This window comes from Sarcophilus harrisii, chromosome 1 (assembly GCF_902635505.1).
Source record: "Sarcophilus harrisii chromosome 1, mSarHar1.11, whole genome shotgun sequence".
Taxonomy (NCBI): domain Eukaryota; kingdom Metazoa; phylum Chordata; class Mammalia; order Dasyuromorphia; family Dasyuridae; genus Sarcophilus; species Sarcophilus harrisii.
Window position 1 is genome coordinate 536,419,856 of NC_045426.1, and position 24,369 is coordinate 536,444,224.

General features: G+C 35.3%; 1 protein-coding gene across 7 annotated transcripts in view; it reads left to right on the forward strand.

Moving 5' to 3' along the window:
- Window positions 1-22,377: 22,377 nt before the first annotated feature.
- Window positions 22,378-24,369, forward strand: part of DCDC2 (doublecortin domain containing 2) — a 250,189-nt gene continuing 248,197 nt past the window's right edge. Inside the window, exons 1-2 of one of the 7 annotated variants that reach the window (XM_031946781.1) lie at window positions 22,378-22,737; window positions 23,670-24,086. In XM_031946781.1, coding sequence (XP_031802641.1) covers window positions 23,794-24,086 — 293 coding nt within the window. In that variant the 5' untranslated portion in view covers window positions 22,378-22,737; window positions 23,670-23,793. The remainder of the gene's footprint in view (window positions 22,738-23,669; window positions 24,087-24,369) is intronic. The other 6 variants (XR_004231004.1, XM_031946782.1, XM_031946780.1 and 3 more) reach the window with 6 other exon arrangements.

Below are 24,369 nucleotides of genomic sequence, written 5' to 3' on the forward strand. Positions count from 1 at the left end.
ATAAGAAGATGTTGAAACCAAAATATCATAATGTATAGAAACAATATAGTTAGTTCTATAGCAGACATTTCCAAATTTACTGTTTTTAAATAATTTTTTATATTCATACATTTTATTCATAGTTATTTCCTAATAAGCAACCCAATCTTTCCCCCATAGCACTTTCCACATAAAATGTATCAAATAAAACTTCCGAATAAAATAATTTTAATTGATAAAACATGTAACTTTCCATTTTTGAAATTTATATTTCATTTACATTGTGTAGTCAGTATATTTTTGAGAATTCTCTGGTACATGCATGGGGATGGATTTGTGGATCCATCTCCTATGGCGTATATTTAGAACTGAGTTAAGTTAGTTTCCTGGATACTGGAGCACTTGTGCTTCAAAATTATCAAGCAGTTCCCAGACTGGTGTTCCCACAAAAATACAGAATTTCTTCACCTTTTTTTTTTGTGTCATGAACTACTCGGGCTACTTCTGTTAATTTTAATGCCTCTCAATGATTTCCTATTTATTCTGCATATAGCTTGCTTGTTTGTAGTTTTCCTCATTAGATTTTTAGTTTCTTGAAGGCAGGAATTGACTTTTTGTTTTGTTTTGTTTTTTGTTTTCTCCCCAAAGTTTTTTTAAATTTTATTTTTTTTAAATTATAGCTTTTTACATATAAAACATATACATGGGTACTTTTTCAATATTGACCCTTGCAGAAACTTCTGTTTAAACTTTTCTCCTCCTTCCTCCCATCCCCTCCCCTAGATGGCAGGTAGTCCATACATGTTAAATATGTTAAAGTATATATTATATACAATATATGTAGTAACACTGCTGGATCAAAGGGTATGCACAGTTTGATAACTTTTTGAATATAGTTCCAAATTGCTCTCCAGAATGGTTGGATCCATTCACAACTCCACCAACAATGCATCAGTGTCCCAGTTTTCCCACATTCTCTCCAACATTCATCATTATCTTTTCCTGTCATCTTAGCCAATTTGGCAGGTGTGTAGTGGTATCTCAGAGTTGTCTTAATGTGCATTTCTCTGATCAACAATGATTTGGAACACCTTTTCATATGACTAGAAAAAGTTTCAATTTTTTTATCCGAAAATTGTCTGTTCATATCTTTTGACCATTTATCAATTAAAAAATGGCTTGATTTCTTATAAATTAGAGTCAATTCTCTCTATATATTTGGAAATGAAGCCTTTATCAGAACCTTTAGCTGTGAAAATGTTTCCCCAGTTTATTGCTTTCCTTCTAATCCTGTCCACATTAGTTGTATTTATACAAAAGCTTTTTAACTTAATATAATCGAAATTTTCTATTTTGTGATCAATAATGACCACTAATTCTTCTTTCCTTCCTCCTCCACAGGTCTGAGAGGTAAACTATCCTATGCTCTTCTAATTTATTTATAATCTCATTCTTTATATCTAGATCATGAACCCATTTTGTTCTTATCTTGGTGTATGGTGTTAAGTGTGGTGGTAGGAATTGACTTTTGCCTCTTTTTGTATCCACATTTCTTAACACAGTGCCTGGCACACAGTATGTGTTTAATAAGTGTTTATTGACTGATTGGAAGTCTGGTGATAAAGCCCACAGATTCCTCATAACAATGCTTATTAAATGCATAGAGTAAACTACATAGGATTACAAAGACAATTCTATTGAAGTATAGTTAATATAATAATAATTTAGTCAAAAATAATAATCTAAAAACATCTTGGACTTAATATTAAAAACTTCTGTTTGGGGGATTCTGACAGGACTGGGATTGGTCTGTAAGATCCCAGAGCTAGGGTGTTCTTTGCTGGGGAGAATATCCCAACCTCCTTGGACAAGATTCTTTGTGTGTTGTTTCTTCCATGATCATCTGTGTGTCTAATGTGTTGTTTAGTTTGCTTTAGGTCATATAAGTCTTCCCATGTTTCTCTGGATTCTTGAGTTTGTCACTTGTTACTGACATTTGATTTTTTTTCCTTCCTCAATTGTTTTCTTCTTTCCATACTTATTTTTCTATTGAGAGAAGATATTGGAGATAAAATGGAATATTGTCTTTTGTAGATATTGCCTTCATTTATATTTTTAAAATTATAATTTAAAATTATAATATATAGGCAGTCAGCATTAATCATGATTTATAATACAAATTATTTTTCCTCATTTCATTTGATTTTTAAAAAGTAGGTGTTTAACAAATGTATATTGACTGAGATGTATCCATGATAATAGGCTATTTTTACATTATAAGATATTTTTTTCAGAGTGCTTTCAACATTCATCATCTCAAGGAGAAATCCTCCACTCGGTTTATAAATTTAGAAAACTGAGAGTTGGAAAGGCTGATTTACTATCATCATGCTTGGAGAAGTTTGGAATATAATTCAAATCTTGTTCCATTCTATCATTCTACTAAGCTTGTTACTAACCTATAGGAACCTCAAAAAGAATATTAAGAATGAATAAATTAGCTTAAGGAGTTAGGAAATAAGGCAAATGCAGGCATCAAAAATTCCTAGGAGGTTCTGGTCCTTGCTATTATGAAAGGGGAACAGTTTGATAGAACATAGGACAGGAGCAAGGCATAACTGTCACTCTTTCCTTGCTACTTGGCTGTGGTATGTTTTGAAATGGATGTGTTCAAATAAATCAAATGACTGTGGAAGAGGGAATAGACAGAAGGGACTTTAATTAAAAATGAAACAAATTTCATTTGCAGTTTGAAAACAGTCAAAATTTTAAAAGGATTTAGGGATCTCTAATCCAAGAAGGGAAAGAGGAACATCACTCTACCAGTGTAAATACATGTGCACAGTGCTTTTCCACAGAGTATGCATATTATTATGCAGAATTATGCCAAATTTTAATTTTTAATTAAGACTGTACAATAGACCACTTTATTCTTTCTTTTCCTCTTTACATTTGCCCTTCTTTTTTTCCAACTTTTTGGGATTTGATTTTATGCTCATGAATCTTTTTGCAGTCTTTGTTGAGTTTTAGCTTGGTGATAATTACCTTACTACAGTGAATGTTCTCATGGACAGTAATTTCACTAGCTTTTTCATGATATATATATACTCAGTGTAGATGACATATTTCATTCTATAAACCTGGACTACCTTTGCCAATTTGCTGATTTTTGTACTGCCTACAAACTACCTGGATCTTATCATTGTCCTTCTGGATGAAGCAAATCTTGTATTTCTGCCTTAATTCTTTGGAGGGTGGAGATGATATGATCTTGTAAGCAGATTTGTGAGGGCATGTTAAAGTATTTCTTGTGGTACTTGCTTCAATCTAACTCATTAAAGGTTTGGATTTAAGAGGGACCACCTGAGGAAAGACCCATTTTATTTAGTGTTCACAACAACCATCTGAAGAAGAAAGTTCAAGTTTCTTTATACTCATTTTTACAGATGAGGAAACTGAGTCTTAAAGAGGTCAAATGACTTATCTAACCTCACATAACTTGTAAGTGGCAGGTTTGAGATTTAATCCAATACTCTTTCTACTATCCTTTGCTATTCACATAAGTGTTTTATAAGTGTACAGATAAAAGTCCTCAGAACAAAAGTGCTTTCACATTAAGCATATACTTACTTAAGCATATACTATGTGTAAGGCATTGTGCTGGTTGCATAGAATGCAAAGATGAAAAATGACAGCCTCTGTTTTTAAAGAGTTTATTATAATAATAATTATTATAGTTAGAATAATATTAGTATTAACGTTAATATAGGAAAAGACATGACTCAAATTTTACTTCTTCACTGATGGCATTTTCCTTAATATCGAGAATAGAATGTGATGTCAGTGACTGGATTCTATGATCTGAGGGTCAACTGTAGGTATGACATTCACTAGATAAAGATTTGAGGCATAAAATACAAAATATGTAGCAGCAGAGATTATCCTGAATGAAGAATATGTATTAACCTCAGGATATGACCCGGAAGTTTATTTTTAAATATGTATTTTTATTACATTGGTTTATTTTATTGTTATTTGTCTCATAAAAATAAGTATAGATGATATTTATATTGGCATTTCAAGAATGCATGCTTTTATTGGTGTCCATGTATTCTCCATTTACAGAAATTGAAATTCCTCTGTGCTTTAGTAGATATTCTTTATAAGATTTTGTGAATAAAGAGATTTATTACCTGGTAGTCAACCTTCTGGTGAGGAATGTCTCCAAATTATTCAGTCTGGTTCTTGAACAGCAGGAAAAATAGATAACCAGGCTTATAGCTGAAATTTTTACAGCTTGATGGAACTTGAGTTTAGAATCCAATGTCACAATTTTTAAGAAGATAAGTTCATCTCCATGTGATAGTAAAGCAATGGGATGAACTTTCATAGAGTATGGTCATACATAATTATGGATAATAAAGACTGTGGTTGCAAAACTGAAGTTTTGTTGCATTTTGTTACTAAGTCCTTCAAATAATGATAACAAAACTGACAGCTGAATTTTGGAGATTGAGAAAAATGTGGTGATATCCAACTAGAAAAACTCCTCTACATAACCTATCAGCAAATTATAAATTTAGATTAATACATGGGAAATATCAGAATGATGCTAAACAGGTAGCACAGTGGATTGACTGTTGGACTTAAGAGAAAACATGAGTTCATATGTTCCCTCAGATAATTAATAGTTTCAAGACTCTAGGCAAATTAGTTAACTTTCTTTACTATTTCTGTGAAATTGAGATAATAGCAACACTTATTGTGGTGAGAATCAAAGGAGGTATAAACTATATCTTAAAGTGCTATATTATAATACTTTAAAGTTTATCATAACTGGTTATTATTATTATTATTAACTAGTATGAAAACTAAATTGATGAAGCTTTGATTTCATAGGTTATTAATGAATCAACATTTATTAAATGCCTATTATGTACTAGACACTGTGCAAAGAATTGGGGATACAAAAAGAAGCAAAGAGAGTCCCTGTCCTTAAGGAGCTTACAATCTAATGGAGGAAACAACTTGCAAACAAGTAACTCAAAGAAAACTATATGCAGAATAAATTGGAAATGATTAATAGAAGGAAGGCATGTTTATTAAGAGGGATCAGGGAAAATTTCCTGTAAAAGATGAAATTTTAGTGGGAACATAAAAGAAGCAGGGAGGTCAGTAGTCAGAGTGAAGGAAGGAGAGCATTTCAGGCATGAGAGAAAGCCAGAGAAAATAATAAGGCCTGAGAGATGGAATATCTTATTCATGGAACAAAAAGAAGGTCATTGTACTGAATTGGAGAGTATGTGTCAGGGAGTAAGGTGTAAGGAGAATGGAAAGATAGAAACGGGGTAAGTTATGAACACACCATTTTATTTGATCCAAGAGGCAATAGAGTCACTGAGTTTATTGAGTAGGGGAGGATGGGTTGACATGATCAGATCAGAACTTTAGGAAAATCATTTGAGTGGCTGAATGGAGAATGAATTGGAGTGGGGAGAGATGAGGCAGACAGACCCACCAATAGTCTATTGCAATAGTCCAATGTGAAGTGATAAAAATCTGTTCCAAGGTGGTGGCGCTGTCAAAGAAGGGAAGGGATTATATTTGAGAAATATGGCAAGATGAAATTGATGAACTTTGGCAACAACTTGGATATTGGGGGAGAGGCAATGAGGAATACAGAATGACTCCAAGATTGTGAGACTCCAAGGAAGGATGGTATTGCCTTTTATTCTAATAGGGAAGATAGGAGGCAGGGAAGTTTTAGGGGGAGAGATAATGAGTTTGGTTTTGAGCATATTGAGTTTAAGATATCTACTGGACTTTGAGTTGTTTAAAAGACAGTTGAAAATTTGAGATTGGGGGTCAGTAGTGTTGGGGCAGGAATAATCAACATAAAGATGGTACTTAAAATCCAGGGGAGCCAATAAGATCACTAAGTAGCACAAAGAGAGAAGAGAACTCCTAAAAATCCATTCTTAAGAGCTTATGCATATAGAAACTTCTACCAATCTTTTTCATTCACTACAATTGATTAGTATTAGATATTCATTGGAATTATTAAACAATCAATATATAATTATCCCTTCTACATTGTGATTTTCCCCATTATGGTTTTGATATATTGCAGGTCTTCATAAAAATTAAGTGGGAATTTTGGGGAACTTTTGTGGAAATCACAGGTGATATGTGAATGGTAAGAGATGATAGAGAAAAAGTTTAAAAACTTAGAAATGCACAAAATATATGTATAGTATTGTATATATCAACATATTAATCTTTTAATACTGTTAAGATCCTATAAAAGAAAAAGAAAACATTCAGACTTCTTTTCTACTTTGAAGAGAAGACCAAAAAAATTTATATGGATTTTCTAGATCATGGACGTCCTGTCCCCTAAACTGCACTATCCTTACTGGGATGTGGAAGAGATGACTGTAGTCTCTTCCTTTTTTTTTAGGCCCAAATAAAATGTCACTTGCTCCAAGAAACTTTCCTTTCCTTGAAAATTCCCCCCAGCTGAAACGTGTTTCTCTTTTCCCTTCTACTTTCTTCTAGAATATAAGCTATATCACTCCTTTGGATTCATATGCTTACTAGTTTTTGGACAAATAACTGAAAGTTCTTTGAGAGCATGGTCTTTGTTCTATCATAGCTTTGTATTACAGGTGCCTTACATAGTGTATTTCACAGAGTGTAGTGTTTAATATAAATGTTTGTTGACTTGACTGGAAGTGAATTAAATTGACAACAATGAAGTTGTTTCATTAATTCTAGAAACCAAACTGCTGTTAACCAATAACCTCAGTATCAGTGACACAATTTCCTGAAAAATTGCTGTTCTGTAATGGTTAACCTCCAACTTAGTTGCTCACAGCAGGGGGTAGTTTCCCTTTCATCACAGTCTTCTGTTATTATTTTACACTGTGATTTTAGTGATTATACCTTTAAAACAGCAACAAAGGAGCCAACAAACTTCCAGGTAGTGAGAAATGGAATAATTTTGATATGGTAATTTTTAATAAGCTAAAGAAAACTTTCCTTAAGGTAAAAATACAAATTAACAATGTTATATAGTAGACATTACATTTTTCTAGGTTGGTAAGTAAAGGAGATCAAATTTCTTAATCTGAAAATTTTCTGAAATGTGGTAGCGCTACCTCCCAGATATATCAGAGCTGGTATATCTTCTATAGGTAGCTAGGTGGCACAGTGGCTAGAGCACTAGGCCTGGAGTAAAAAAGACTCATTTTTGTTAGTTCAAATCCAGGCTCATATACTTACTAGTTATGTAACCCTGGACAAATTACTTGCCTCAGTTTTCTCATCTGTAAAATGAGTTAGAGAAGAAAATGGCAAACCATTCTAGTATCTTTGCCAAGAGAACCCCACATGGAGGGTTGGACACAACTGAAAAAATAACAAACAAAATGCATTCTATCTCAATGTGGCCAAGAAAAGATATAGGGAATCTTTAAAAAATTATTATTTTGTTTTGTTTGAGAGGTTTTGAAGAATCAGGGCAAGTTGAAAATTTACAGGTAGAAGGCTCCAAGCATTAAAGTCACTTAAACTTTCTTAGACTTAATCTAGCTTATGTTGTTCTTACCTCTAATCAGATAGCAAACACCTCCCTCTACCAATATAAGACAAGTACAGTTTATTTTTTTAAAAGAATTTCAAGTGTACATTGATCATAATTTCATTGCTATAATTTATTAAGATAGTAAAGACAAACAAACACGTTTCAAATTGCTTTGCTGGGATGTATTGGCTTCTCTTGCAGAAAAATGATGTATTTGTCTTTTTTTTCTTTTGCCAAAATTAAATTCATGTAAGCAAAAAATCTACAAAAAATGTTCAAATGAGAAAGAACTAGCAACCATATTTTAAAATATAGCATAAACCCAAAAGTTCTTTCTGTATTCCATTGTGTAATATGTCTTAAAGTACACTGTTAGTACTGCCATGATAGGAAAAATGAATAGGAATTTTACTCATTCTAATTTAGAGAGGTATGCTTATGTGAATGAGAGAAAGTAAAACTAATCTAATTACAAGCAGAAAAAAAGGGGTAAGTGCCAGATGTGGAGTAAGATTTGGAGATTAGGTTGCCTAGTTTCATTCATCTTTTCCATAATAAAGATTTAGATGTAGAAAGCACTAGATCACCATAGAGGGAGAGATGTCTATTTAAAAAACTTCCTTATACATAGCATAAGCATACCACAATGAGTTCCTTGTAAGAGCCAGATAATTTTGCCATAAGTGAAATCAGTCTAAGAAAAGGCACACAATTGTACATAAGCCTACTATTTGTTTGATCATTCAATCAACATTTAGTAAACATCTACTGTTATAAAGGTATCATGGATCAATATGGGAAGCCTACTAGTAACTTATATGCTCTACTCCCAGCAAAAAAAAAAAAAAAAAGAAAAGCCCTCAAAAATTAATTTCAAATGTAAATTAAAAACAAATCCAAACATCTTAGTACATTATCTACTTTCCATAATTTGTTCATTCTTCTGAGATGATAGGTACTTGTTCTATACTTTTCCCAGGGACTAGAATAAACATACAACAAAAAAACCAACTATAACACAAATTCTTCATATGAATAATGAGCTTATACAATATTGTAATGTTCTCTCTAAAATGTAATCTTCTCTTGTTGGGGTTTTCTTGGGATCTCTGGAGGCAGCCTTCCTTTCAGTTCAGTAATCACAAGTGCAGCCAGGGATTAAGGTTCAAACCCTTTATTGTTTCTTTCCAAGTTTTGTCTCCTTTCCTTGGGCCTGGTTAGCTTTCTTTTAGTCCATATCCTTTATTATCTCCTTCCTGGGGCTGGGCAGCTTTCTGGAGAGCTTTCAGTCTGGCCTTGGTTCCAAGAGCTTGAGCTCATGCCTGCCTTCCCTGGCTTCTGAATCTCCCCAACTTCCAGGGGTTTGTGCTTCAGCCTCCAGCCACAACAAAGATGGAAGATGGAATGAATCTGTCTCAGCCTCCGAGAGCTTCTAGTGCGCTTGTCTACTCTGGCTCTGAGAGCTTCTTGCTTATATGCTTATATTCTTGTATATATGCTTATATACATACAGTATATATGTACACTGAGTACAAACCAATCATTATATCACTAGGAAACCATTATTTGTTATAGGATTAAATCAATGCTAAACTAGATTTAACCATTGTCTCCTCAATTCCACTTAGTACCTTGTTTCAAGTTCTGGCCCATAACATCTCCTTGTAGGATTAAATCAATCATACTGAACCATACTACATTAGATTACTATTGTCTCTATGAATTCTACTGACTTAGTATCTTGTAAGAATCCTTTGTTTCAAGTTCAGAGTTCTGGCCCATAACACAATATGTTTATGTAATTGACACCATGCCTAGAATATACTATCTATTTAATAAATGGGTATTGAAGGAATGTGACTAAATTAAAAAAAACAATATAAGAATTTCTCTTTTTAAAACATTGATTTTATTTCATTTTTATATCACCTTCATTTCCCAATATATTTCTTCCCTTACTTAGTGATATAACCTTTACCACAAATAATAATAAAGAAAGAATTTAAAGATAGAAATGAAAAAAGGAAAGAAAAAGAAAGAAAGGAGGGAAAAATAGAGGGGAAAAAGTTAGCAAAACCATCTAACACATTTACCAGGTCTTACATTCTCCTCCATGAGTGAGAGGAAGATGTAAATGAAATGATTTCTAGGTAGTGATGTGACTAGTAATTTCAGTTTTAAGTACTTAACTATGTAATAAAACATGAATGCTCATAGTATACTGGAGTTCATATAGTTGAGTCTTTTCTACTTCCTGATGAAGTCTTGCTGCATATGCAGCATCTCCTAAAACTCAGCAGTGCCTCAGCTTTGGAGATTCTATGCTTCTGGATGCCATAGTCACTTTTGGATCTTCCAAACCATGAAGATCTGTCCTCATACTAGAATGGCTAGAATGGGAGGAGGAAGGTCATTGGGTTTGACTGTGCACATAATTGACCAACTAGTTGTGGTGTGTTTATCAATTATGCTGGTCAGGTGCTATGTAAATTACAAAACCAAAATATAAAATATCTTATGTGTATACATATATATACACATATACATATATATGTGTGTGTGTGTGTGTGTGTGTGTGTGTATTGAATTATGTTTTCCCAGTCACTTTGCCTTTGAAGTTGCCTACACCTCTCCCTGTTTTATGGACTGAGGACAACCAAGCTATCTTGGGATAATATCACCATCTAGTGGTAGCCATAGAAACCTTTTAAATATTCTATACAGGCATGTCCCTTGAGAATACAGAATGCAGTACCATAGTTGAGGATAGGGGAAAAGTATTGAGGACACAGAATGGCTTTAACCCATCATCATGATTTTTATAGGTTAAGGTTAAATAAACACCATAAAATAAACACCAAATAAATAAGGTTAAATTAAACACCAAGCCCAAAGTTTTAAAGGACAAAATAAGTCATAAAAGGGAATATGAAATGAGGTGTAGGTGGAAGCTGGGAGGGACAATTTTTCTGCTTTCCTCTCTGCTGATGGTAGATTAATTGGCTATTTGAATAGGTAAGAGCTTTTTGTCATTTTAAACATCTTTTGTTAGAGCTACCATCTCCTTTTCTGATCAACTATCAGCAGGATAAAATGCTTCCAATTGATGAGCCTGGAGGAGTTGCTCAAATGTAGTGCACTTGTAAAGATTAGGAGTTACATAATTTCAAAATGGATAGGATTTGAAGCTAGGTGTGACTTAATGTGGAGCCTGAGACTTTGTAGCAAGAAATAGTCTAGTTAGGCAGATATAGATTAGAATCAGGAAATTATGAGTCAGGGACCAGAGCAAGAAAATGTGTATGGATGAACCATGGGTATAAGCAATTTGGAAAAGTATCATGGAAAGTAAGGATTTTTAAATAGATGACTTAGGACTTTCCCTGATGGTCTTGGCCTTTGGGAATATCTTATCCTTTTCTGAGAGGAAAGGGACTAGCACTTGACTGGTCACAAAGGTTCTAGAATCAATATGCCTTTCTGTACAAAGTCTTCTAATTAGTCTTCCTTCTTCCATTTATCTTTTGTGTCTGTGTCTGATGATGGAAATAAAGGAGAATTAGGGGAAGGAGATGGCTTAAGCAAGGAGGTTGGATTGAGTTTGGTTACTCTGCACTGAGAAGAATGGCAATCCCGGGAGACAGAGTTTCTGGATAATTAGCGTCAATTAAATAGACTAGCCAGAAATCAATACATTGACAGTCAGTGGTTTCTCTCAGTAACTAAAGATGTCAAGGGAGATCTTGAAACACCTTAAATCTCTTCTGAAAGAGAACTCCCATGACAAGTGAAAATTAACCCTAATTGATAGCTATTTAATAAGGAATTAGGTTAAAAGTTGGCTCCTCCTGCTATGTACATGGCTTGGTCATAAGACTCAGCAGCCGCAAAGCATGGAGCAAAGGGGAGCCATTTTCATCTGGACCTCTCTAACTAGTTTTCTCCTTCATTAGCTGAGTTTCCATGAACTCTAATGGAGGGAACGAAGGACAGGAGGTTCCTCTGGCAGGTAAAGAAGTACATAGACTGAATTCAATTTATACTCTAAACAGATATTAGCTCTGCCAGTTGGTTGGAGTGTGCACCCAAAGTAACAAGCATGTACTTTGAGTGCTAGAAGCAATTTTGTCACTCAACCATGCCCTTCAGTGGCTGACTGATTTTTTCAAGAGATGGGTTTTTAATAGAAATAAAAGGAAAAAAAAAGGTGGATCAAAAATTGATAAATAATTATTAAAATGAGAAGATAATATTAATTTCTCTCAGCACCAAAATGATTCTCATTTGATTCTTTTTCCAGGTTCAAGCCTCTGACAAGGGTAGCTCTACAATTATATTTATTCTATTACACAATGAAGTTGGAGCATAGTGAACACTTAAATATTTTAATATTCCAATTAATCTGTGGTTTCAATGATGTAATTGAGGAATTCTGGATGGTTGCAAACTATCATAATTGGCTACAGCTGGGAAAGGAGGGTTGGACTTCAGATATGGATGACATGCCCCTCTATTACAATAAAGGAATGCTATTTTTTTTTTTGACTGCCACATCCCCCCTCTTTTATTGAACTTATAATCTTCAACTCCCCAGATACATGCCACAGATCTGTTGGCTAGTTGCTCAGAAGGCACCAAAAAACTAGAATGGGTCATAGACTAACAAAGACACATGATTTACTTTTTCATATAAGAATGTAGATAGTTTATCTTTGTTTAGCTCCTTATGGTTGTTTGCTCATGTTTAAGTTTCCTTTTACTCCTGTATTTAATAATTCCTATATAGTTCTAGTATTTTTGTGAATGCTTGAAAATCCTATTTTTCATTGAAATGAAAAGAAATTGGAGCTCCTCCCTCATATTACCCACAGACATAGCTATAATAGAGGCATGGCACTGTGAATGAGAGATCCATGACAGACTGTGACATTAACATGACATAGCCATGACAGAACCAAGGAGGATTGTGGTCATGGCATGACACAGTCATGTTTGTGTGATTGTTGGCATGTAATTGCTATGGAATTAGTATATAACATATAATGACACAATTTTAGTGCAATTTTCAATGGTAGGTATTGGCATGTAATTGGTGTAATGTTCACATAACATTGATGTAAAACTTATCAATGTTGGATATTGTTATGATATTGCTATGACATTGATATAATGTTTGTGTGACACTGGGTATGTAATTGATATCTTTTCCATTTCAAATATCTATTCTTGAGGAAAGTATGTTGTCATGAAGTGTCTGTAAAGCCTATAAATTATTTCTTATTCTTAACCACATTTTCTAACAGCTTTTTACTGATTTGTTTTTGCATTACGTTCACTGAGTATCAAAGTATGTGCTTATTAATTTGGATAGTCATCAAATTTTTGATAGAATTTTTCTGGCTCTTCATTCTCTATGATAGGTGCTAGAAAATAGATGGGAATTCTTTGTGGTGTTCTTTTTATAAATTCTTATCATGAGCACTAGATTACCAAATATTCCATGAAATAGTATCTTTTGTTGCCTTTAGCTGCATAACTCAAGTTAACTCTTCAAGGAGGACCTAAGAGCAGTACGTCAATGTAGCTGCAACTTACTTTTGTTTTACAGTTTTGTTTATATTGAAAATGTAAAAATTGATGTGATTCAGCTTTTTTAGTATATTGGTTTTTAATTTTGAGTCCATGGATGAGAACCATGGATATATTTCAGGGGGTCCATTAACAACTTGGATGGGAAAACTTCCATTTCTATTTTCATTAACTTTTCACTGGTATTTGACATTTTTTTAATTAATTAAAATATAATTCTGAAAAGGGGTCAATAGACTTCAATCTGTCAAAGGAGGGGTACATAATGTAAAAAAAACTTAAGAGTTGTTTTTATAGTATGTACACACTTACTACTCACTGGACAAAGGTCTTATACTTAGAATCCCAACGATTAAGTTAATGTTTATAAGGGGTTGAAAAAGGGTGTACCTTTTAGCACCCCTTGTCTTTTTTTCTGTTAGCATATTATTACCATTAGAGAAAAGGTAATAATACTTAATTCTATTTTGCATTTTCTTTGTTGCAAGACTGGTCATAGCCAAAGAAGTCATCAGTGATAATAAACTTTTCCCCACTTAGCTAGACTGGCTCTTACAAAGCAAAGTCTATAGCTGGGATCAAAGCAGTTTTCCTAGAATGATGGAAACTTCTAGATCTTGTTTTTCTCTGGCATAGCCTTAAAGAACCAAGAATTGCTCACCTAACATAATAAGGTATTATAATAGGGCTTTATTAATTTATCAAATTAAAAATAAACTTTAACAAAAGCTTCTGGATGTGTATTTCAAGTTTCACTGAAAATATATCTATATTACATATTAATTAATTACTTGCCTAATAGGTTTTATAGCTGCTGTCAATTACTCCAAATCATGCAGAGTTCAGAGCTAAAAATATAATAGTCATTAAAAAATACATGTGTACTCTGAAATATGTATATATATGCATAACAAATATGTATGCTGCATGTGTGTCATACACATATACATATATATCCAAAATGTTGGGTTCAAATGAAACCTCAGACATTTACTAGTTATATGATCTCCAGCAAGTCACTTAGTCTCTTTACTTTAGTTTCTTCTTCTTGGATTGTTGGAAGGATCAAATGAAATATTTGTAAACTGCTTAGCAGTGTCAGCGTACCATGCTATATTATTTACATTTTTTAATGTCACGTCTACATTACTATATGTAATATAAAATTTCAAAACTCTAAGGGTCATTTTAAATTTAACATCCTCTTTTTAGGGCAGGAACGATTGGATAGAATATAATCTAATAGCTACCCTGTCTGTCTGAAGAGTTATGATTTTTTGATGATTGCTGATTCCAAGAAACTTGCTTGTAGTGATTTACTCCCCATGAAAATCTTAGATAATTTTCTCTATCCTGATGTGTCAGCATTCACTGGGGAAAAAGGACTTCTCTAGTTGGTTAGTTAAATGTTATCAAGATCTTTGGAGAATTGTTTTAATGTTCATATGACCTTATTGGTATAATAATTCCATTAATATCTTGCTATTAGGTGTTTAGAAATGGGTTTGTTTATGGATGTAACATAGTGTATATACTTAGAATAGTAAGTTAACACTTCTTTTTTATAAAACTCTAAAACTTAATAACCTCTATAATGGTCTTTAGATGGTCTCTGAGGGCTTCTGGTTTTATATTTATGACTCTGTGGCCTCCATTTTTCTTGGACAGAGATAGATATTATATATTAGAAGTTGGAGGGGGGAAATGTCTTCCCAGTGGGCCATATAGGGCCTGCAAAATCATTTAGTCTGGCCTTGCCAAGGCAATCACAGGTGATGATGAGTTGAAAACTCCCCACAAATTCCCACTGTTTGAATTCTATAAGTTAGTAATTTTGTATTGCCTGTGAATGAGGTTATAGATATCCAAAATGATCCTTGGCAGAAAAATAGTTCCTCACTTCTGCATCAGAGTTTTAATTCACCTTCTTGGCTAAAGAAAACTCAGATGTAAAACTTACCATGAATCATTTTCTTTAACATCTGGAAATTCTTTGTGAACCTCAAGGACTGCTTCCTGTATTCTCTGAGGAAGAAGGCACTACTAACAGTTCATTTGCCCCACCCATCCAAGATCAGTACCTGTCTTCATTATTAATCCTCTAAGATTATGTCTCATGGGCCTCCCCTCATTAGAAGGACTCTTTAGTTATGTCCTTATGGGATTTCCCAAGTCACCACACACTCAGATGGGGCTTTGGGACATATGTTTTACAGGATAGGGAAAGGAGTTTTAGAGAAACCCTAGGTTTTTTTTTCAGCAGTATCATAGGCATGAAGAAAAGGATCACAGAGAACCACTATTATATTCCTTCATCCCTAAACCATACTTGGAAATCTACCAGACTCTGTAGAGATATTATTGAAGAAGATGCAAAATAATGATTCTCCAGCTACTAAAGCATACTCTGATCAATTCTCATAGACCCATGAACTGTAGCATCCTCAATATAACAAAGAACTTTTCAGAAGACATTAGGGATTTTTTTACTTGAGGCTTTTGACATCTCTTGCCTGAACTATTGTCTCAATTGTTTCTCCTTTTTCATCCATCTTCCATACAACTACTAAAATGTCAATTTCCTCCAATAAATTGCAATGACCCCCTAATATCGCTAGAATTTTATATACACTCCACTGGTTGGTATTTAAGCCTTTAACAAGTTGGCTACAGTTTATTTTTTAGCCTAACTGTACATTATTCTATTTTGTTTACTATTATGACCAGACAAGCTTACTTTCAGTTAGGCATGCAATATATAGAGAGGTGGGTCAGGAGGCAGAAAGACCTGAGCTAAAATCTAACCTTAGACACCTATCAGTTGTGTGACTTGGATAAGATGTTTAATTTCTGTTTGCTTCTGTTTCCTTATCTTTAAAATGGAGATAATAATATTACCTACCTCTTGGGATCATATGAGAAAATTTGTAAAGTGGGTAAGGCATAGTGCTAAGCACATAGTATGTGTTTAATAAATGCTTTTTCCTTCCTTCCTCCTTTATTTCTTGTTCCTTATGCAATATATTCCATAGTCCTAGCTCTGTGTCTAGAGTGCATTCCTTCCTCTTTCTCTCTTTTAGCATCCTTAGTGTTCTTCAAATTCAGTTCATGCTCTCTTCTTAATAGAGCCTTTCCTGATTTTTCTGGATACTAGTGCTTCCTCCCAAATTACCTTATATTTATTTTGTTTCTATCTTGTATACACTTATAAATATATTTGCTGTCTTGCTCGATAGAATGCAAACTTCTTGAGGTCAGAGTCTTTTTCATTTTTGCCTTTGTATCCCCAGTGCCTAAAACATAATAAGTATTCTATCAATTTTATTTTCTTGATTGCTTAGCACTTCCTTTTCAGGTTTGGGATCAAGTGCTTTGCTCATTGCATGTTTGGATTTCCTCTCTCGGTCATTACTCTTAATTCTTCTGTATGGTTTTCAAAGCTCTCCATCATCTAGCCCTGTAATGGGCTGAGGCTTGAGTTGATGCACTGAGGTCCCAAGCACGTGAGGCTAAATAGTAATTGGACTATACTCTATTAATATACATAAAGAATGGCCCCGGATCACTCTCTGTGCCAGTCCTGATGTGTTGTATAGGAAATGACGATTTTGGTGGGTGGAGGCAGAGAGACAGGAAGAGAGGCTGGGAGAGATTGGGCCTGGGTTCTATGCTCATAGAACATAGTCGTGTGGCTGCTGGTCTAGCTAGCTTCTTGACTCAGCTGCACACATTGCTATTGCCCATTCTCTTCCACCTCCGATCTTTCTTCACTGAGAATAAAGATTGACGATTTTCCCCTAACTTGAATTCCTGACTCTGGCTGATTTTAAAATACACGGTCTTCACATAGCCCTACATTACTTTTCTAATCTAATCTTTTTATAAGCCCCCAAATGAACCATTTACTTTAGATATATCACTTTCATTGCTACCCCCTGAAGATGCCATACATAATTTGGCTTTCCCTGGTCCTCTTGGCTGAGAGAGATTTCTCCCTTTTTCAATGAGTGCTTTGATTCTCTCCTTTTCTCCACCTCAGTACTCTACCTTGTTATATTTATTTAATAATGTTGCTCTGACACTTCTATAATAATAAGAATTATTAATTTATTATTTGCATTCCTTCTATTAAATATAAACTCTTTGAGGATAGAGACTGTCTATTGTTTCTCTTTTCATCCCTTGTACATGCACAATGCCTCATATTTATGATCTCAATTATGATGGGGAACTTGATGAAAATACTTGCTCTACCAATACAGATTCAAAGAGTATTCCCCCCTTGTTTCATATTTTTCTAGAAACTTCCTAAATGTTCTAAGTCCTGAGAAGCTCTAAGGAGATTTTATATTTCACAAAATATATAAACCAAGACCTCACTCCTGGTTGGGTGGTCTGTATCACTGTCCTAGTTTCTAAGAAGCTCTATTGTCAGAAAAGCCATATTCAACTGGGAATAATATAGCCTAAATGGAAACTAATAATCTGAAGAAATATAATAATAATCATGCCTTTTACAAGACTCAATTCCCAAGCTTTCTGCTGATTTACAAATATACATCCTCATACAAGAAGGAAAATTAGAGAAAAACTACCTATTTCCAAGTTGAAGTAAAAAACAGATTTATAAATTATTTAAAAAAATTTAGATCTATACACTTGTGAGCCAATAATTACATGCTTCATCAGAAATATTCTTCCTACATTTTAGGACTCCAATAATAATAATAATAATAATAAATTGTATTGGTCTACCTGAAGAGGGGACCCTGAAACTCTAAAAATCTTGGAAGGAGAAAATCTCCTTCAACTCTGCCTCAGTGAGGGACCCCACCCTGAGGGACAAACAGTTTCATCCTTGTTATCTAGGTGAGGTCAGTTTAATCGTGAAACTCTTTGAATTCTATTCAAATCCCAGCCCAAGCTGATGAGCCAACTCAGACTGTCCCAGCCCCCACTAAAACAATCAATATAAAAGAGCCAAACTAAAATCCTCTCTTTGCAGAGTTCCAAACATGCCAGCTATGCCATGCTTGGTATGCCAAGGAGCCTCTATCCACTGGAATATTCTTTTCCAGTGCCACACTCTCTTTACCCTAACCTATTTCCAGATGTTATGCCTCTCTGTCAGGATTTCTAACCTTACTCCCCAATCCCTATAATTAAACTTCTTTTATCAATCTAGGTTTTCAGGTCTGTAAATTCCTTTACAGAGAATCTCTGTGCCTCCAGAAGGGAGTCTCCAAAATTCCCTACCCTTGTGCTGAATCCCAAGGGGTTGCAGGTGAGACAAACCTCTTTATTTGGTTCCCTGAACCTCGAACCTGCCACTAGACCTTATCATTTAACTACCTGAACCTTATCATTTAACTCCCTGACTACTAGAAACCCTAATCTCATTTTGGTTCCCTAAATCTAGACCTTATCATATTGATCATGCTATGTGGAACATATGGCTTAAGTTTTTCTAGTGGTGAATTTTGCTGAGTCATCCAGCCTTTCTCCTTTACTTACTCTAGAGACTAATGGTATGTGTTTTCAAGAGCGCTCATTAAGGTTATGGATGTATTTTATGGCTATGAGAAAATTTTTTTCTATGGAAAGCCAATTAGTTGTTTTAGGAATCAATTGAACTAGCCTGTACAGACAAGTCCAGAGGCTTTATTCAATAATTGCTACCCTCATTCAACTGATAGAGAACTAATGAGAAGTGTTTCTCTAGAAGTTGTTATTTTATGACTTAAAATAGAAAAAGAAAGTGTGAAGGTGCTAGCAATACACATGAAAAGAGAGAAAATACAATTGATGTGGAATTTCTCATATCTTAAATTATCCTGAAGAGAAGACAAAATTCCAGTGAGATGACAAGACATAGGTACAATTATATGGTCCTTTAGTTTAAGGACCCTATCTTACTTATCTTTGAATCTTTTTCCAGCACCAGACACACTGAATTGCAGAGTAGACAAATAGTCAATATTTGGTGAATGAATTAATATGTTTATTGAATATGTTCTGATCTACTATATAGATGATTATATTTTTTATTTCCAGAGACATGCAGTTAGGTCTCAATTTGTTGCCTATCAAATATTTTTAGTCACACTGACTCTTCATGACCTCATTTGGAGTTTTCTTGGCAAGTTACTGAAATGGTTTGCCATTTCTTTCTCTAGTTCATTTACATATGAGGAAACAGAGGCAAACCAGGGTCATATAACTAGTGTCTATGCGAAGCTAGATTTGAACCCAGTTTCAGATTCTAGGTGTGGAATCCATTTCTGTTACCTACCTGCCCCAAATATATTTATATGTATTTACTAATTTGATTAGTTTTTCCATATAGGAACTTCCATATATTTGGAAGTTGGATAACACTTTTGTGCTATTCTTCACATTGTGGAACATTATTAAGCTAAGTTTTATGATAAGAGCTTGCATTTTTGGAAATCAACTGAAAAAATGTACCTTCCTTAATCACATTATCTTTCCCTTTCCAAGAATATTGGGGGTTAGTGAACATAGTCCGAAAACCATTCTGGAAGTTGAGGGCAATGTTGCATTGTTTGCCTTTAATTGATAAAACTAGATTTATGTGGCACTTCATTCACTATCCAACATTTTTCAAATCTAAATTTGATACGTTTGTGAGGGGCAGAGAAAGAGGAAATTTAGCATATGCTTTCAGAAAATCAGAAATATTGAGCTAAAAACGACTTCAGAAGCTATCTAGGCTAAATTCTTAATTTTAATAATAGCTTATTTTCAAAATATATGCAAAGATAGTTTTCAACATTCACCCTTGCAAAACTTTGTGTTCCAAATTTTTCTCCCTCCCTTCCCCAAACCTCTTCCTCTAGGCAGCAAGCAATCCAATAAATCTTAAACATGTGCAATTCTTCTATACATATTTCCACGTTTATTGTGCTGCACAAGAAAAATCAGATCAAAAGGGAAAAAAAAGGAGAAAGAAAAAAAAAAGGAAGGCAAACAACAAAAAAGGTGAAAATACTGTGTTGTGAACCACATTTAGTCCTTACAATCCTGTCTCTGGGTGCAGATAGTTCTCTCCATCACAAGTCTATTGGAATTGGCCTGAATCACCTCATTGTTGAAAACAGTCATGTTCATCAGAGTTGATAATCACATAATCTTCTTGTTGCTATATACAGTGTTCTCTTGGTTCTATTCACTTCAATTAACATAAGTTCCTGTAAAGTCTCTCCAGGCCTATCTGAAATCATCCTGCTGATGATTTCTTATAGACAACAGTACTATCTTCCTATAGAACAACACTAATTTTGCAGTTGAAATCAAGATCTAAAAAGATGTCCAAAGGCAAACAGGGAGTGAATTTCAAAAGTGAGATGTGAACTGAGGTATCCTGACTTCCAAGGCAGTATTTTTTGCACTGTATCCCATTGTTTTCAGTGATTTAAGGAACTGTGTTGAAATAAATCTTTTTACCAATATGGATCAGCATGGGCTTTGAAACTTTAGAGTTACAGGGGGTAGGAGTAAAGTTGTGACTTGCACAGGGTTAGTAGGTCAATAAACATTTTTAAGGGCTTACTATAGTGTAGGCATCTTGCTAAGTGCTAGAGATGCAAAAAGAAAGCAAAAGACAATTCCTGTTTTCAAGGAGCTCACACAGCTTGCATATGTCAGACACAGGACTTGAATTCATCTTTGTGATAATCTTTGTGGCTCCCAGACTCTCTTTACTTCCATTATGCTATTCCCTCATACTCTTGTATCAAATTTAAAATAATAAATCTATTTGTATAATGCTTTAAGATTTGCAAAGTGCATAACCTTAAACAATTGTGGTATAGTATTATCATCACTACCCCTCCCTCCCTTCATTTTATAGATGAGGAAATAGAGGCTCTTAAGAGCTCCTTTTAAATAGGTAGAGGGCTACACCTGAGTCAGGAAAACCTCAGTTCAAATCCAACCATACATATTTATTGGCTATGTGACCCTGGGGAAGTCATTAACCCCTGTTAGCCTTAGTTTCCTCAACTGTAAAATGGAGATAATAATAGCACCCACCTTTCAGGGTTGTGAGTATAAAATAATATAATAGTTGTGAAGCACTTTGCAAACTTTAAAGCACTATATAAATGCTAGTTGTTGTTGTTGTTGTTGACTTGTCACTTAGCTGAAGAAAATCATGTGAAACTGGAGTCAAATCCAGGTCTCTTCACTTCAAGTCAAGTACTGTTATCTACTTGCTCATTCCCTTCAATTAATGTTTCACATTCATTCAATCAACCAACCAACTCACAAACTGCTCCCATTTCCCAACTAAAAAGAACAATTTTCAAGTCAGCTGAGTTTTGTGATGCCATTCAGTACTTTTTACACATTCAGATTACTGCATGGTAAAGCTCCCCAAGAATACACATCAGTCATTTATATTCCAGCATCCAATGGCAGAAATATGGCTAGAGTAGCTTTTCTGTTTTTATATTTATGCTTTTATCTATTTTCTTTAAGTAGAAAGTTACATACTGTGGAAAAGAGTTTCTTTCTTGCCTAACCTCTCCCAAGAAATTTGTGACTGCCCTTCAGCACCCCTACAAAACCTAATCTAATTGCACAGGAAAACAGATACCCAGGTGTGATGCAATAATGTAAACTGTGTGAGTGGGTTGGAGCTGCTCTCCTATTTAACACCTATGTGACTTTTAGTAAGTCATTTTTTTTAAAAATAAAAATTTTATTTCCTTTCACATTTGCCTTACCTCAAATTGAAAACCAAACATCCCCACCCCACAATCTTGTAATAAATTTGCAAAACAAATTCTCTCGTTGGTGACGTTCAAACAAACTGTCTTTCTGCATCTCGTGTCCATCTCACTTTTACTCATTAAGTCTGTTTCCCCCTTAAATAAAGAAAGATTTGATCAGATGATCTCTAAAATAGCTTCCAGCTTAATCCATCTCTTGTCCATCTTCTGTTTCCCTAATAGCTAACAGTTATAGGCATAAAGTTCATGCTCAATGCATCCTTGTAGACTGATTGATGCGACAGGAAAACTTCCAAGTGCCCTATGCTTCGTCTCTCCAGAACCCGTATCTCTCTGATAGGCCACGGGACAAATGTACAAGCAGAATACGTGTCTCCCCAACCCTCCCTGGGGACCCAAGCACGCCACTGGGTATAGTTTGCGGACTCCGCTCTCTGCGCGTGGCTGCGGTTGCTATGGAAACGGCAGAAAATAACAACTCCGTTCCCCCATGGGTGTAGACAGCCCTCGTGCTGGAGTAGCCGTAACAGCAATAGGAACAGCACCAGCAGAGAAGTCCACCGCCTGCCCGCCGCACTAGTGTGCTAGCGTAGCAGCCGCGCGAGCCGCTCTCCCGACTCCAGCCCCGCAGTCACCCGAGCTTGAGAGAGCCAGCCCACGACCCCGCGTGCGTCTAATTCCCGGGGAACAGCCACCTGCAGCAGTAGCTTCTCTAGCCGCTACTGCCGCCGCCGCCTGGCGGGGAGCACCAGAACAAGGCCCACTTGCCAGGTTAGGCTGAAGATTCAGTTGCACCTGGTTGCAGTCTCTCGGGCCAAGCAACTGTCGGTATGTAGTCTTTTCTACTTGGGGCTCCCTTTAAGTCACCTCACATCGCCTCATCCAGCTCTGGGAACTGATGTACTCTGATGTTTGCCTATTCAAATAATGCACTTGTGTCTGCTGCTTGTGCTGAGAGCAGGGAAGCCATGGACTAGAAGATTGTTGCAGATCAAGAGTGGGAGGGGAAAAGGAAGTTCTTGCTATAGCTCCTCTTTTCTTCCCTTTTTTCTACCTGGCGATGCGCCTTGTGCCTCCTTGAACAATGCTGCAGAAAGAAAGAGGAATCCTGGGGGTTGCAGTTGCCTGAAACTTTTTGGAGTTAGCAACGGGGAGGAAGCAAGGCGTCTTAGGAGTTGCAGTCAAGGACCTTTATTGCCTTAAACTTTTTGGAATTGGGAGCAAGGAGAGAATAAAAGTGCCTGAGAGGAGTAACAGAAATAGGTCCTAAAACTTTGTTTTTTATAATATTTCTAGTTGCCTTCTCAATCTTACCATGTCCCCTTTATGAAACATACCGTTTTGCACATAGCCTTTTTTTGGGCACATGCACAACACATTTCTTCTTTGTTTTATATATATATATATATATATATATATATATATATATATATATATATACACACACACACACACACACATATATATATTTAAGAAGGTACAAAATGTATTTGACATACATATTTAATATGATACAAAGCTTTCTAGCTCATATAAGAGTAAATATATATATGTGCTTTTATGTGGTTAAATTTATGTGTGTGCATATCTATAGAGAGGACATATATATGCTGATTGATATAGATTATGGTGCATAGTTAAAATACCTTCATTAAATCCTGCAATCTGCACAGTCAATCTATACATTGTGTATACCAGATAGTTTTACATCTGTTTATCCCAACAGTAGTTGATTCAGTATATGTATGTATTTGTCATAGACTTCCGAAGAACTCGTTGGTATAGAAATATAGCTGTAGACTGTGCCTGAGGCTCTGACAGCTGCTAAGAAGCCAGCCAACAAAAAAGGAAAGAAGCAGGAAGGAGGTGGTCCTGTGGTAGAAGATGAGCAGCACCAGTACAAGATCCAACTGCCTGACTCAGCCAGTAGTGAAGAGTGTACTGGTGTATCGCAATGGGGACCCTTTCTTTGCTGGACGCAGGGTGGTCATCCATGAAAAAAAGGTGTCCAGTTTTGATGTCTTTCTGAAGGAGGTGACAGGTGGGGTTCAGGCCCCCTTTGGAGCTGTCCGAAACATCTATACCCCTCGGGCAGGCCACCGAATTCGGAAGCTAGACCAGATTCAGAGTGGGGGGAACTACGTGGCAGGAGGCCTGGAAGCCTTCAAGAAACTCAAGTGAGTCATATTTGCCATGGACTACTTATATATTTTGTTTATATGGTTGGTTTAGGAAATGCCAAACTGGGCTTTTCATATTTCATACAGTTCATAGCCCTACAGTTCTATACAGTGCAGCAGAGGGAATTTCTCTATACTAATTGATGTTTGTGTTGAATGTTCATGGTAAAATTAATAGGGTTGAAGGAAAGAATTAATGGAGAAAGGAATTCACAAGGGAGGTGTATCAGCATTATAAATGGGCTTCAAGTTTGGGCATAAAGTAAAACACAGCTCTTTG